The sequence below is a fragment of the Rhineura floridana genome, chromosome 11 (genome assembly GCF_030035675.1).
Source record: "Rhineura floridana isolate rRhiFlo1 chromosome 11, rRhiFlo1.hap2, whole genome shotgun sequence".
NCBI lineage: Eukaryota > Metazoa > Chordata > Lepidosauria > Squamata > Rhineuridae > Rhineura > Rhineura floridana.
The window spans coordinates 26,184,272-26,199,001 of record NC_084490.1 but is presented as its reverse complement, the minus strand read 5'-3'; the positions used below and the strand labels follow the sequence as shown (position 1 = coordinate 26,199,001).

General features: G+C 40.4%; 1 protein-coding gene across 1 annotated transcript; it reads left to right on the top strand.

Moving 5' to 3' along the window:
- Nucleotides 1-8,635: 8,635 nt before the first annotated feature.
- LOC133366310 (vomeronasal type-2 receptor 26-like) lies at nt 8,636-14,430 on the top strand. Its single transcript, XM_061589269.1, has 3 exons — nt 8,636-8,672; nt 9,597-9,764; nt 13,529-14,430. Coding segments are annotated over exons 1-3 (1,071 nt in total). The 5' UTR covers nt 8,636-8,671.
- The last annotated feature ends 300 nt before the right edge of the window (nt 14,431-14,730 follow it).

Here is a 14,730-nt window from a genome sequence, read left to right as displayed (position 1 = left end):
CACCACCCAACAGAAGCTCTGGGAAAGGATGCTGCTACCCCTTCAGGGAGGGATCCCAATTCAAAGTCTTAGGCCACCATCTCCATTGCACACCCCTCTGAGTGGGACATACTTTGCACACACTACAAGAACTGCAATCTGCTGAAGTTCACATTTGCATGGAAATCTTGAGATCCATAAAGAGAACTGCAAAACCAAGTTCCAGGGTGTGGTGTTGATAGAGATTTCCTTTCTTTTTTTGCTACATAAATATGCATTTGCTCATTTATTTTTTTTATGTGGAGCTTTAGTGTCATCACACAGAGTTTCACTTATTGTTGAGTGATGCAGTGAGTATTGCTTTTTTCATGCCCTCAGTATCCAAAATAGCTCCTCAATTGCTACTGAGCGAGTGAGTGACTGGAGAGGGCAGGCGGGGGAGAGTGGGGGTGGGGGCAGGGCAATTGAGCGAGTGAGCGAGCAAAGAGGGCAGATGGGAGGAGAGTGGGGGTGGGGGGCAAGGCAATTGAGCGAGTGAGCGAGCAAAGAGGGCAGGCAGGGGAGAGCGAGGGTGGGGGCAGGGCAATTGAGCGAGTGAGTGAGCAAAGAGGGCAGATGGGAGGAGAGTGGGGGTGGGGGGCAGGGCAACTGAGTGAGTGAGTGAGCAAAGAGGGCAGATGGGAGGAGAGTGGGGGTGGGGGGCAGGGCAACTGAGTGAGTGAGTGAGCAAAGAGGGCAGGCAGGGGAGAGCAGGGGTGGGGGCAAGGCAATTGAGCGAGTGAGCGAGCAAAGAGGGCAGGCAGGGGAGAGCGAGGGTGGGGGCAGGGCAATTGAGCGAGTGAGTGAGCAAAGAGGGCAGGCAGGGGAGAGCGGGCAGGGCAATTGAGCGAGTGAATGAGCAAAGAGGGCAGGCAGGAGGAGAGTGGGGGTAGGGGGCAGGGCAACTGAACAAATGAGCGAGCAAAGAGGGCAGGCAGGGGAGAGCGAGGGTGGGGGCAGGGCAATTGAGTGAGTGAGTGAGCAAAGAGGGCAGGCAGGGGAGAGCGGGCAGGGCAATTGAGCGAGTGAATGAGCAAAGAGGGCAGGCAGGAGGAGAGTGGGGGTAGGGGGCAGGGCAACTGAGCAAGTGAGCGAGCAAAGAGGGCAGGCAGGGGAGAGCGAGGGTGGGGGCAGGGCAATTGAGTGAGTGAGCAAGCAAAGAGGGCAGGCGGGGAGAGCAAGGGTGGGGGCAGGGTGATTGAGCAAGTGAGTGAGTGGAAAAGACAGGTGGGGGAGCAGGGCAATTGAGTGAGGGAGTGAGCACAGAGGGCAGGCAGGGGGAGAACTGGGGTGGGGGGCAGGGCAAGTGAGTAAGTGGAGAGGGCAGACAGCGGGAGAGCAGGGGTGGGGGCAGGGTGATTGAGCAAGTGAGTGAGTGGAGAGGGCAGGTGGAGGGAGAGAGCAGGGGTGGGAGGGTAACTTGTGTGTTGCTTCGGGGCCGAGTAGGAATTTTTATCCTACCTACCCAGTTTGGTGGGTAGGTTTTTTGCCTACTCCACACTGTAGTGGTGGGATGGAATGGCTAGGGGGCATTGCTCTATAATAGGTCATTTCGGCAGATTTGGCTAATTCGACGAGTTAAATTAATCCCTTGAATGGGGTATAATTTTTGTCACTGGTGCAGATAGGTGCAGGAAGGGAAGTAGGTAAGGACAGCTTGGTGGCCCCCTTAGGCACCCTTGGAGGTGATTGGTGGTTCTGGAGGCCTGTCAGGAAGGGCTTTACGGCCTGAGGGCAGGATATGGACTGCTTCTGGGGCCTTCTTACCTCATCCACCTGAGGGTTGTACGGCCCTGGGGGGTGATGTTGTTAGGCCCCCCTGCTCACCTAAAGGTGTGGCTGGGGTAAGCGGTAAGATAATAGGGGCTTACACTTGTCCCCAGCAGGGGCTAGTTCCGCACCTAGGTCTTCCTTCTGTAGGTCAGTTAATGTTCTGTTTGATAGTTTAATAAAGTGGCCCTTGGTTCAACCCAGTTTACTGTGTCTGTGTTTTATTTCAACCCTTAGCCACAATCAAGGGCATGGAATGGACCTCAAATGTGATGTGGTCTAACCCCCTGGTAATACAGGTAAGCTACTTCTTCAGTATCCCTCATAGGTGATGACTACCCAGCCTTTGCTTAATTTCCCCCCACTAATCAACAGTGAGATCTGATAAAATATGTCCTTTGCAGCAAGTGATGATTTGCATAGAAAAGTACTTTGCAAAAATTATCTTGAACCCTGTAATTATGTGATTGCTATGATTAAACTTCTGCCTTCAAGGTCTGCATAGATCAAAGTCTGCATAGATCTGCTGCAGCTACAAGCACAATCAAAACAGTATCCGAAAGCTTATATAAAATATAGTTGTACAAAGCTGAGAGGAAGGACTTTAGAGAGGATAAGTAATCCCAGCCTATTTGTTAATTTCACTATTTCAAAATAATGTGAACCCACTGAGGAAACTTGAAACTAGCTGATGGTGGGAGGTAGACTGAAAACCAAATTCTGGCTTGGCAATGTCAATGATATTTTTGTGGCTGCTGTTCCACCTCCCGTGGCTTCAGCTGCCTTCAACTGTGGGAAAGGAAGATAAATGTATATGTACCTTGACTGATCCCTTCCAGATCCCTTATGGCTATTATCAGAAAGGGGACTTAATCCTTGGAGAGATGACTTCTCAGCTTGCCTGTGTAACTGATGACTTATATTTTAAGGAACACCCTAAATCAAAAATTGTAGATCAAGTACTGTAAGCATTTCTTTCCTTAATTACATGCACTTGGTCAGATTATATCTACTCCAGGGTCACAGAAATAATGTCATGATCAGAAAACTATCTGCATATGAGCTGTACAATGTGTTTTCAGGACCATTAAATCCCATATATACCATTCCTTCTTTATGATATTATTGGTATTTATTTTCCTCATTTTGCTCTTACTGGTTTTTGGTTGCAAGTGCAGAAGGGGAGAAAGTAAGGGATGAGAGCTGACAAAACCTAGTTTCTGCTCTCCTCAGCATCCTGTGAAGAACACATATTTCACTAACCAGTGGAGACTGAAGAAACAGATTTTTGCATCCCAACAAGATAGATAGATAGATAATGAATCCAAACAAATTTAATTTTAGACACATTTATTTTAATTGGGTATGAATTAGGGATTGTGCTTCAGTCACAAGATTTTGTCAGAGATGTTTCATACACCACCCAACTTGGCTTGGGGTCTCTCCAACTTTGCTTTGTCTCGCACTCCACCCCTTCACTATTTTTTTAAAGGCTATTTTTTTTTACCCTTTTCAAATTAGTGAATGAAACTTTCAGGCATACTAGACCCTGCAGTCCAGATATAGTCTGCCATATGATTTTAGGCAACTACATTCAGGGGCTTTGGGGAGTTGGTAAAAAAAAAGGAATCACTTAAACTCCCCCAGACCTTTGTGATTAATTGGCTGAAATTTGCAGACATGAGAGAGGTCCCCCTAGATAAGAAAGCTGCCATGTTGCATGAAAATAGATCTAGAGGCTTCAGGCACCTTTACATTTGATTCTTGGATAGGAAGAACTAAAAGAGTTTCAAAACATAGCAGGCAAACATTTACTTTGATTACAAGCTTGATAGTCACAACATAAATCACCCTCTATTCACACCTTACCATGCAGTTTCCTCTCCCTTTTCCCATCATTGTACACTGACATTATTTGGGTATAGTAAGCTTAAAGATGTAACTTTGTCTTTCAAAAGCCACTTGTCTGCAGCATTTTTTTTAAAAAAGGCAGGATCACCATGAAGTACTTCAGGGTTCCCCACTTTAACCTGGGCCTTATAGATTCCACCAGATATCATTCCAAGTCACCTTTCTTCAGCTTGCAATTCATGCCAGTCCAATGTAACAATCCTGGTATTAATCCTATCCATTAACAATCCAGGATCCACTTGCCATGCCGTTCATAGTTTAGGCAGAGTAGTGATTGGGCACCTGGATTTTTGATCCACCATCAAAGTGGAGTTTCTTTTATTATTTTAATGCTTAAAAAGAAAGAAATCCAGTGACATTATAACAATACAACCATCCTAAGAATCTTAATAAAACCATCAACAGAAACAGTGGATCTCAAAATTTAAAATATTTACAGAAAGTTAAAGCCCTTATGAAAACAAAATTGTCCAGGAAACAACTGGTAGTTGTCCATTTAAACCATGTTCATTTATCTGCATTATAAAATCCCACCAAATGGCATCAAAGGCCTTGTTCTAACTTGCAAACAATAAAAATTGTGTGCTATTTTACCCAGAACTCCTAGTTGCATACTGTATATCTCTGTACTGTACCTCTAAATTTACTCTTTCCAGTGTTCTCAACCTCTTTGCTACTGTTTCGTGTGCTGCAATTAATAATTTAACTAACTAAATTAATAACCAGACTTCATGATTGTTTTTATCATATTTATTTATGGATAGTGATACTGACTTAAAAGCAAAACCTATAATTTCCAAATCAAAGTGGAAAAAGGAAATGATAAAGATGCAGATGTAGCTAGGTTTAGGTAGTAACACAGATAATCTACATGTGTCTGCTGAGAAGCAACTCTCATTTGGTTCAGTGGGGTTTACCCCCAAGAAAATGGGTATAGGATTGTAGTTGAGATAAATGGGATATGCAACAAAATGTAGTGTTGTGTTGTGCAACCTATTCAGGATTTCCACAGTCACCTTGATTGTTTGTCGTTCCCTATTTGATGTAAGCAACTTCTTTAACTTCTGTTTGTCTGCTGAATCATGTTGTATAATGTTCCTTGCTATCTGTTTAAGATGCACCTCCTTATCTTGGCCTTTGACAGTTAAACTATTTTGTTTTGTGGGGCCTACCTCTTTTGCTGGGACATTATAGTAAGGGCAGGTGAGAAACCTTATAAATAAAATAAATGTTGTAGCAAATGATTTCTGAGGAATAGCTCCCCAGTGTAAGGGTGACTGATCTTCTCAGTAATACTAGCATTCTAGCACAAATGTGTTTTCCTCTGTACTGTTCCATGTTCTATGCAAGATTTTCTTTTTTTAAAAGTGAGTTTGAAGATACACACCGTTCAAACTTAATGATGTTTCCTTCTATGTATAAACAATGAAATTCTCACAGACAGACACTTTGTAAAGGGTTCAATATCTGTTATGCACCTAATGTAAATCTTCCTTTAGGTCAGTATCAAAGAAATACCAGCATGTTCTCTCCTTGGTGTTTGCTGTGAAGGAGATAAATGAGAACTCCAAGATCCTACCAAATATCAGCCTGGGATTCCACATCTATGACAGCTATACAAATGCAAGAATGACTCATCAGAACATTCTAAATCTTCTCTCCACTACAGGACGGACTGTCCCCAACTTCCAATGTGACAAGAAAAATAATCTGATAGCTGTTGCTGGAGGAGTTGACTCTGACATCTCCCTTTACATGGCTGCTCTCTTAGGCATCTACAAGATTCCACAGGTAGAGTCTGTGGTCAATGAACCTTTCTTATGCTGCTATAATAGTCTCCTTCTGTACTCTAAGGAATTCTTTCATCTTCATTCTTTTTAATTAGAAAGGGGAGAAGCACAACTGACACTAAACACTTTGCTCATTTTCATTAAAACATTCAGCCTTGAAATGTTACACTTCTGTTCATTATCTGCATGGGGGGAAGGGACAATATGTTATACTATTATGAGGACAATCATATGAAAATAGAAATATCATCAAAGGTATGTTCTTTTTAAAATAAAAAATGTGCATGAGTGATTCTTAAGGTTTTTTTTAAAAATAAACAACAAAATCCTGTACATGTTTAGGCATCAAAAAGTTTTATCCAAAGTAGGAAATAATTATCTCAAAGTGTTTGTATATAAAACTGATTTCTTGCTCACAAAATAATAGACCTCATAAAAACTAGGGGAAGTTGTTATGTTAGTACTGTGGTTCATATTTAGATTTCCCATTGTGGTTGGCCTATGTAAACACTAGATAAAGGAGATGTTTAAAATTATTTTGTTGGTCACTTGCTGATGGGCCTGGTCTGAGGGCAGATGACTCAGCTATCTTACTGAACCTACTCAAGCTTTGGTCTCCTCAGTGCCTGGATGGGGAGCATTGTGGGGAAAAAAACATTATATAAATGTACTGAAAGATAATGATGATAATGACAGAACCTGCAATTAAAAAAAAATAAAGTAATGCACAATTTACAGAAATTCAGTGTAAGGTAGAATAGCATTCCCTGAACATTGAATGGACTTAGTTTAAAAGATCTGGCGCTCTACCAAGAAACTCAAAAGGAAATCCGTTGAGGATAATATTGTGTCCACAAAGACAACAAAGATGTTGACATCAATGAAAACTATCTCATGCCCAAGAACAAGCATCTTGTAAGTGCCTTAGAATATTTGTCCATCATGACATTCTTTTGAGGTCCAAGTCAGCAAATATTTGGGATGAAACATTACAATGTACAACTTCTGCCCAATGTAGTAACTTTGGTTTTTCCCCCTTAGATTGCTCACTGCATATTAGCTCCATTGAGGAATGTTAAATCACAGTTCCCTTCCTTCTACCGAATGGTCCCTAATGAAGCATATCAGTACAAAGGGATTGCCAAGCTCCTTCTGCATTTCCAATGGACGTGGGTGGGGATTGTTGCATCAGATGATGAAAAGGGAGAGGAGTTCATGCAGACCTTGATACCATTGCTCTCCCAGCATGGAATCTGTACAGCCTTCAAGGAAAAAATCCCAAGCTTATCCCAATTTACAGAAACTTTCAGTACATTAGAACTTATACGGATCACAACTTCATTCCTAACCATCTCAAACATCAAAGTGTTGGTTGTATGTGCAGAACCTCACACAATGACAATTCTGGTATGGGTGATATATTCATTTTTATTATTAGAAGGTATAACAGAGATGTCTATAAGTAAAGTTTGGATTTTGACAGCCCAGTGGGATTTCTCATTAGAAACAAGCCTCAGGGGTATCGATATACAACTCTTTGATGGTTCTTTGTCTTTGGCAATTTACTCAAGTGAAGTGGTTGGGTTTACAAAATTCCTGAATATTCTACATCCTAACTTTCCTCAAGCAGATGGTTTTATCAGAATCTTCTGGCAAAAGGCATTCAATTGCTTATTTTCTAATTCTCATGAGCACAAGGAAAACACTAATGCTTGCACTGGCCGAGAGAAGCTGGAAAACCTTCCTGGTGTTCTTTTTGAAATGAGCATGACTGGTCAAAGTTATAGCATCTATAATGCAATCTATGCTATTGCACATACTTTACATAGGATAGACTCACACAGATCAAAATATGTACCAATGAAAGACAAAAGAATATATCCTCTAAATCTGCAACCTTGGCAGGTAAGATTTCATATCCAGAATAGCCTTCTTGTCACAGCTAATCAAAATTTGATGACACATAGTTTATGGAGTATATTACCATATTCATGAGATATTCTTCAGTCCTTGCTTACATGCATTCTTGACCATGGTTGCAACCCCCACCAATAGAGACATGATTTTCAGAATCATGCATCAAGAGCAATGGTGCTGCCTTGTATACAAAAATAAAAGGGAAAATAGCAATTCAGGTAATTCAATGAACGATGTGTGCTATTTATTACAAACTAGAAGAGCAGTTAATTGTACAGTACATTTATTTATTTATTTATTTATTTATTTATTTATTTATGAGATTTGTTAGACGCTCATCTGGCAGAGGTTAATCTGCCACTCTGGGCGACTTACAACCAAACACAAGTACATTCCATGTAAACATAATCAAAATCCTAAAAGTTAAAAATTAAAAATTAAAAACTTAAACATTCAAACCCCCAATATCTGCAATCTGCCGGAATTTAAATCTGTGTGACAGACAACTCTAAAAACAGCTTAGCATATCCTTTTCTATGTAGAGAGAGAAAGAGATATAGATGGTGGTAGGGAATTATACTGTTGCTATATAAGGAGAGTGGAAGGATGCTGGGAATCTGGCAGGCTGCAGTAGAGGCCTAGTCACAATGAAACTACTCCAAATGTAGATGGCATTGTTTTGGGCCTCATTATGGTATATAGGACAGCCAGACGAGGGAAGTGAAAAAGAAATAGAGAAGTTAAACTATTTATAATTATCTTTTTGAAAGGGGGAAGCATAGGAGCAAGTGCAGAGGCATTTCCAATGACCTGAGGGCTAAAATCCAATGTCCTTAAAGTGGCTAGGTACAAATTTCTAGTTGCTCAGAAACTCTCAAATTTTGATATAAGTGGATGTATTCTGTTTTCTAAAGAGATCCATATAAATGAAGGCGGGAATGAAAGTATGTTAACTTTGTAGCACCATCAAGATTAGATAAAAACTTAAGGAGACACAGAATTAAGTACATTCCTGGCACGACAGTGTTGTATTTTCCCATCTCATTATTTCATAAAACCTGCATTTGCCTCTTTCAATACAGCTTCACACTTTCCTGAGGAGTATCTCGTTCAACAATAGTGCAGGTGATACAGTGTCTTTTGATGAACATGGTGAATTAGTAGGTGGATTTGATATTATTAACTGGGTTACTTTCCCAAACCAGTCCTTCCTGAGAAGGAAAGTAGGAAGGTTGAATCCACAAGCATCACAAAGCCAAGAGTTGACTGTGAATGAGGAGACCATCACATGGCACAAAACATTTAATCAGGTGAGACTGGCTTGCCATTTTTAAGCAGTAGGATCTAAATAAAAATGTGAAAGTATTCTAATATTATGAAGTCTGCTCCTTTGTTCCAGAGTGAAAGATCTATATCAGCCTTCATCTAACCAGTGACCTCCAGATGATTTGGCCGCAGCCATGATGATGAGACCTGTAGTCAAAAACAGCTGGAGGGACCTGGCTCTTGAAGGCTGACCTACATACTGACAGTGCTGACAAACAAATCCATGTCTTTGTTCCACTTTTGGACTCCTTGCTTGTATTTTTTATTAAAACTTTTTACTATGTAAACCACTCTGAAATCTTTGGAGTATTCTAAATAAAGGCTCTACACAAATAAATACACAAATAAATTATGAATGGTTGGATTTAAACCAATAATCCTATTCACATATAGGAGTAAGTTGCCTCCAAAGTTAGTGGAATTTACTTCTAAGTAAATTTCCTTCTGAATTGCTTTGTGTCAGGCTGATGAAGGGCATATAGTGTATATAAATCCTCCTTCACATTTTGCAGGCATGATGGAGAAACAAGTGATTAAACAGCTATGTGGACCATACTTTCAGCCCCATGCTGACAATGATCCCCTCTCCTCTAGCCCCACCCTCTTTTGAAATAGATGTCTGAGGCTGGGAATCCTACTGCCAAATATGTCCTCCCATCTATGCTTCCCTGGCTCCTTGAGCCCTTGTGATCATGATTCTAAGATTTGGAGAAATGTATAGGTGTTCTAGCCTAGACATATAGGTCTCCTCACCTCAGATATCTCCCCTAATGCATCAAGGTAGGGAGTGCAGCCAGAGGACTGTGGGTTGTCAGGGGATGGGCCAGAGGTACAACACATTCTCTTTAATCCCACAATGCCCTTTGATACAAGTAAAAGAGAATTTCTCCTCCTTTTATGGAAAGGTGCAGCCCTTTGCAGTGTGTAATGAGCACTGCCATCCCGGCTACAGCAGGAAAAAGAAGGAAGGGAAACCATTTTGCTGCTATGATTGTGCTTCATGTCCAGAAGGAATGATTTCAAACCAAAAGGGTAAGAGGTATTATGTGTATCATTATGAAACAGTCCAAAATATATTTTAACATTAGTTCAATTCTTAGCATTAATCCAGTTCTCAAACACGGAACAGTAATTATGACAACTCAGTGATGACAAAGATCCTAATATATGTCACACACATTCAGAACCAAACATCTTCAAGAAACAACCCAGTTCCCTGTTCATTGCCAAGGGATGCTGTTAATTGTTTAAAACAAGATTCATACTACCTGTGGATCAAGTAAACAGATTTATACACAGAAATGTTAAGTTCTGACCCAGTTGAGATTTTCCTTTATCAAACTACCCCATGTGTTGAGCAGCTACTTATGTCTGAGCCACTCATACATTCCAGTTCCCATATCTGGACTTATCTCCCCTTGGAGGTGTATGTAGCACTGACGTTGCCAATTTTTCAGTCATTGACGAAGAAAACAAACTTCTTGCCTCAGCCTTTTGGATGGGAGTGAGGAATGTAATGATCCACTAAGTCTTGTTTGTCATCTGCTTTGTTAGCTTTTTTAAAAAAGAATATTTTAATAATGTTTTAAGTGTATTGTTATTGTTTTATTGAATTATCATGGTTTCATTGATCTACTACCTTGGGGACAAGTGGCTGGGTTAGAAATGCCATAAATAAATAGGTAAAAATAAAAGCCAGCTAATACCAGAAACTTCTGCATAACCATTGACAAAGTAAATGTTGAACTGCATGTGGTGGAAGCCTGAATTGGGATGCTCTTCACAGCTTGTTTGATCTGGCAGGATGTGTTTTTCAACACTGGTAGAGATGAAAATGAGTGCATTAGCTGTGTAGGTTTAAGAAAGAGTCAGAGTTCTCTTGAGCTGGGTTTCAGATGAATGGTTTAAGGGACTCATGGAGCCATGTAAGTTAGTCCTGCCACCTGCCTGTGATGTGTCCAGTGGCCATAACAGCATGCCGATTTATGCAATTCATCCATGGAAGGGAGGCGCAGGATCCCCAGTTGTATTGAAATGTTAATAATCTTCAATAATTTTTAAGTTTTATAAAGCTTCACCTCTAATAACAAGTAAACAACTCATACAAAGGTTCTCACACATCTAAGACTAGGTTCCTATTGCTGGCTTACTTGTCTCATCTGGCAGGGTTGCATGTCTCTTGTCTCATCTTTTCTGTGCTTAGGGCCATGAAGAGGTGGGTCCAGGGGTGAATGAGGTATTGGGCCTACAGCCAGTAGGGGCCTAGATTCTGAGCTCTTTTTTAAAAAGGATTTATTTATATATTTATTAAATTTATATCCCGCCCTTCCTCCCAGTAGGAGCCCAGGGCAGCAAGCAAACCCCAAAAAGCACTCTGAAACATCTTAAAAACAGACTTTAAAATATGTAAAAGCAAAGATCTTTAAAAACATGTTAAAAGTGCATAGAAAAAAACCTAGAAAAAAGTTACAAACCAAAATCAGCAGGTAACCCTCCAGGTGATTTGTGTGAGATAAGCCATATACTGTATATGCCTATATAGCTATACCTATGTCAAATACTGTAACAGTAAATGTAAAACTTAATTTAAAATGCACAATGACCATTTTGTTACAGAGGACAAATCCTAATTGTATGTGGTGTTTTACTCTTCTAAATGGTGTGTGATTTCTTATTAATCATGATATCATTTCTTTTCACACTGCATTCCTCATTTTCAATTTTAACATTGCATGACCAAATTTTATTTATTTATTAAATTTATTAGTTGTCCATCTGGCTGGTTGTCCAGCCACTCTGGGTGACGTACAAAATAAAAACATACAAATACATTAAAACATTAAAAATCTCAACAATAATAATAAAACCTAACCCACCCCAAAAGCCTGCCTGAAGAGCCAGGTCTTCAAGGCCCGGTGGAAGCTCATCATAGAGAGGGCATGGCGGAGATCATTTGGGAGGGAATTCCACAAAGTGGGGGCCACAATTGAAAAAGTCCTCTTCCTAGTCCTCACCAGTCTAGCTGTTTTAACTGGTGGGATAGAGAGAAGGCCTTTTGAGGCTGATCTTGTTGAGCAGCATCCCTGATGATGTTGGAGGCGCTCCTTCAGATAGACTGGGCTGAAACTGTGTAGGGTTTTAAAGGTCAGAAGCAACACCTTGAAATGGGCCCGGAAAACAACCTGTAACCAGTGCAACTCCTTCAGCACTGGAGTGATGTGATCTCGCTGGCGGCTGCCTTTAATCAGGCAAGCCACCGCATTCTGTACCAGTTGCAGCTTCCGGACCGTTTTCAAGGGTAACCCCACATAGAGCACATTACAGTAGTCTTGGAGAGAGGAGACCAGGGCATGTACCACCGATGGGAACAGATGATTGGGAAGGTAGGGGCGCAGCCTCCATATCAGATGGAGTTGATACAGCCCTGACCAAAGAGTTATACTAATCTCCTAAGGATTTGTTCTCATGTTCCTCTGTCCATACATACACTTTTTTTGCCCATTCAGCAGTAATTAAGGCCTGAGTAGTGCAACAAAGAGCAAATTGAAGGCTAATTTATTCATGAGTATACCTGTTCTCAAGTAGTCATAATAGCAAGTTACACACTAATAGCTAGTCCTGCTCCAAGTACACATGTATAGCCCTATTCCACAGACTCATAGTGGATTACACATATTTTAACTTTTTAGCATTTGTCCTGGAACATTATTTCTGTTTCTTGCTTGGCTGGTGTGCTCACTCTGTGCTCTGTGGTGATTTCTGGGATTGCCTATGAGAAAAATGTCCATGGTATCTCACCAGATTTCACATATCTGTGATGTAACAGGTTGGGACCACTTTGATCTGCAGAACAAGCACTGTAACAAGTGCCACATAATATCATTTTTGCACTTGTAAAATGTAAATTTACTGCCTTCAAGTTGACTCTGACTTATGGTGACCCTATGAATAGGGTTTTCATGAGTCTGAGTGGCAGTGAGTGGCCCAAGGTCACCCAGTGAGCTTTATGGTTATGTGGGGATTCGAACTCTGGTGTCCCAGGTTGTAGTCCAACCACTTAACCACTACACCACACTGGCTGTCTACTACACCACACTGGCTCTTTTTACACTTGTAGGAAATCATTATTTTATTGTCGCAGCACCTACTCTTTGGAACTCTGTTCCCCTTCTATGATGAGTTTCCACCAAGCCTTGAAGATCTGGCTCTTTAGGCGGGTTTTTGGGGTGGGTTAGGTTTTACTATTATTGCTTCAGATTTTTAGTGTTTAATGTATTTGTACGTTTTATTTTTTACTTCGCCCAGAGTGGCTGGATAACCAGTCAGATGGGCGACTAATAAATTCAATAATAAAAATAAATAAATAAACTCTCTGTCTACTGACATCAGGCAAACAACTTCACTGTATTCTTTTCGGTGCCTGCTTAAAACTTTTTTATTTAGGCAAGCCTATAAAGACACACAGATACTGATGTGTTTAGATTTTTTTCATCTGTTGCTGTTTCATTTGTTTCAAAATGTTTAATTACATGTTTTTAATTGTTTTATCAATGCATTTTGAAAACGATAAAAAGCAGTACATAAATTTTAAGAATAAAATAAATGTTTGTTTCCTCATAACCAATGGATCAAAGTTGTGTGTTTTAATTAAAAACAATATTTCAGGGAAGGGTAGTTTTTGTCAGAAATTGACAAAAGCGGGAATTAGATACACTTCCACTTAATTCACATGGAATGATAGAGGTCACTAAGAAAAACAAGATTATGGACATTAAGATATTTATTTGGGTTTTCAGACATGGATGATTGCTTCAAATGCCCAGAACATCAGTATTCAAACATGGTTCAAGTTGAATGCATTCCCAAAATGCTAAACTTCCTCTCTTTCTCGGAACCATTGGGGATCACCTTAACTTTCTTGGCTCTTTCTTTTTCTCTGATCACAGCTTTGGTATTTGGCATCTTCATTAAGTATCAAAACACTCCCATTGTCAAAGCCAACAATCGGGACCTCACCTACCTTCTCCTCATCTCTTTATTGCTCTGCTTTCCCTGTTCCTTGCTATTCATTGGCCTGCCTTCCACAGTGACCTGCTATTTAAGACAAACTGCTTTTGGAATCATCTTCTCAATGGCTGTTTCTTGCATATTAGCAAAAACTGTCACTGTGGTTTTGGCTTTCATGGCCACCAAGCCAGGATCTAAGATGAGGAAATGGGTGGGGAAAAGACTTTCCAAGTCTATTCTTTTTGGTTGTTCCCTTATTCAAGCCAGCATTTGTGTTGTATGGCTGTGTACTGCTCCTCCATTCCCAGATTTTGACATGCACTCTCTTTCTGAAGAAATCATAGCGAAATGCAATGAAGGATCAGTCACAATGTTTTATTGTGTCCTGGGTTATCTGGGATTCCAGGCCATTTTCAGCTTCACTGTGTCATTCCAGGCCAGGAAGTTGCCAGACAGTTTCAATGAAGCCAAGTTTATCACTTTCAGCATGCTTGTGTTCTGCAGCATTTGGTTGTCATTTATTCCATCGTACCTGAGCACCAAAGGGAAATACATGGTAGCTGTGGAAAGCTTCTCCATCTTGGCCTCAAGTGCTGGGTTATTGGGTTGTATCTTTTTCCCTAAATGCTATATTATTATCTTAAGGCCAGACTTGAACAGTAAAGATCAGTTAATTGGGAGAAACAAGTAAGACTCTACTAAGTATGGATTTTTCATTTTTTTATTTTACAATTGTGATACTGTATTTATTGGAAGAAAATCAAACCAAAACCAATACAATACTCTCTTGTCTTTCCTGGTTATATTCTTTCTTTTCACTTAGTGCTTCCTTCCCTCTCTTGTTTATTTGGGCTAATAAAAATGTATTATTTATTTATTTATTTATTTATATCCTGATCTTCCTCCCAGAATGCTTTATGGAACAGTCCACTTAAGGACTATAGGAGAGACAAGTTGCTTATGAACCAGTCCTCTGGGTAATTGTGCTGGA

Excerpts from the sequence above, each read along its gene's own strand:
- LOC133366310 (XM_061589269.1), top strand. Across the intron at positions 9,765-13,528 it reads AATGATTTCAAACCAAAAGG|ACATGGATGATTGCTTCAAA; the intron begins GTAAGAGGTATT and ends TTGGGTTTTCAG.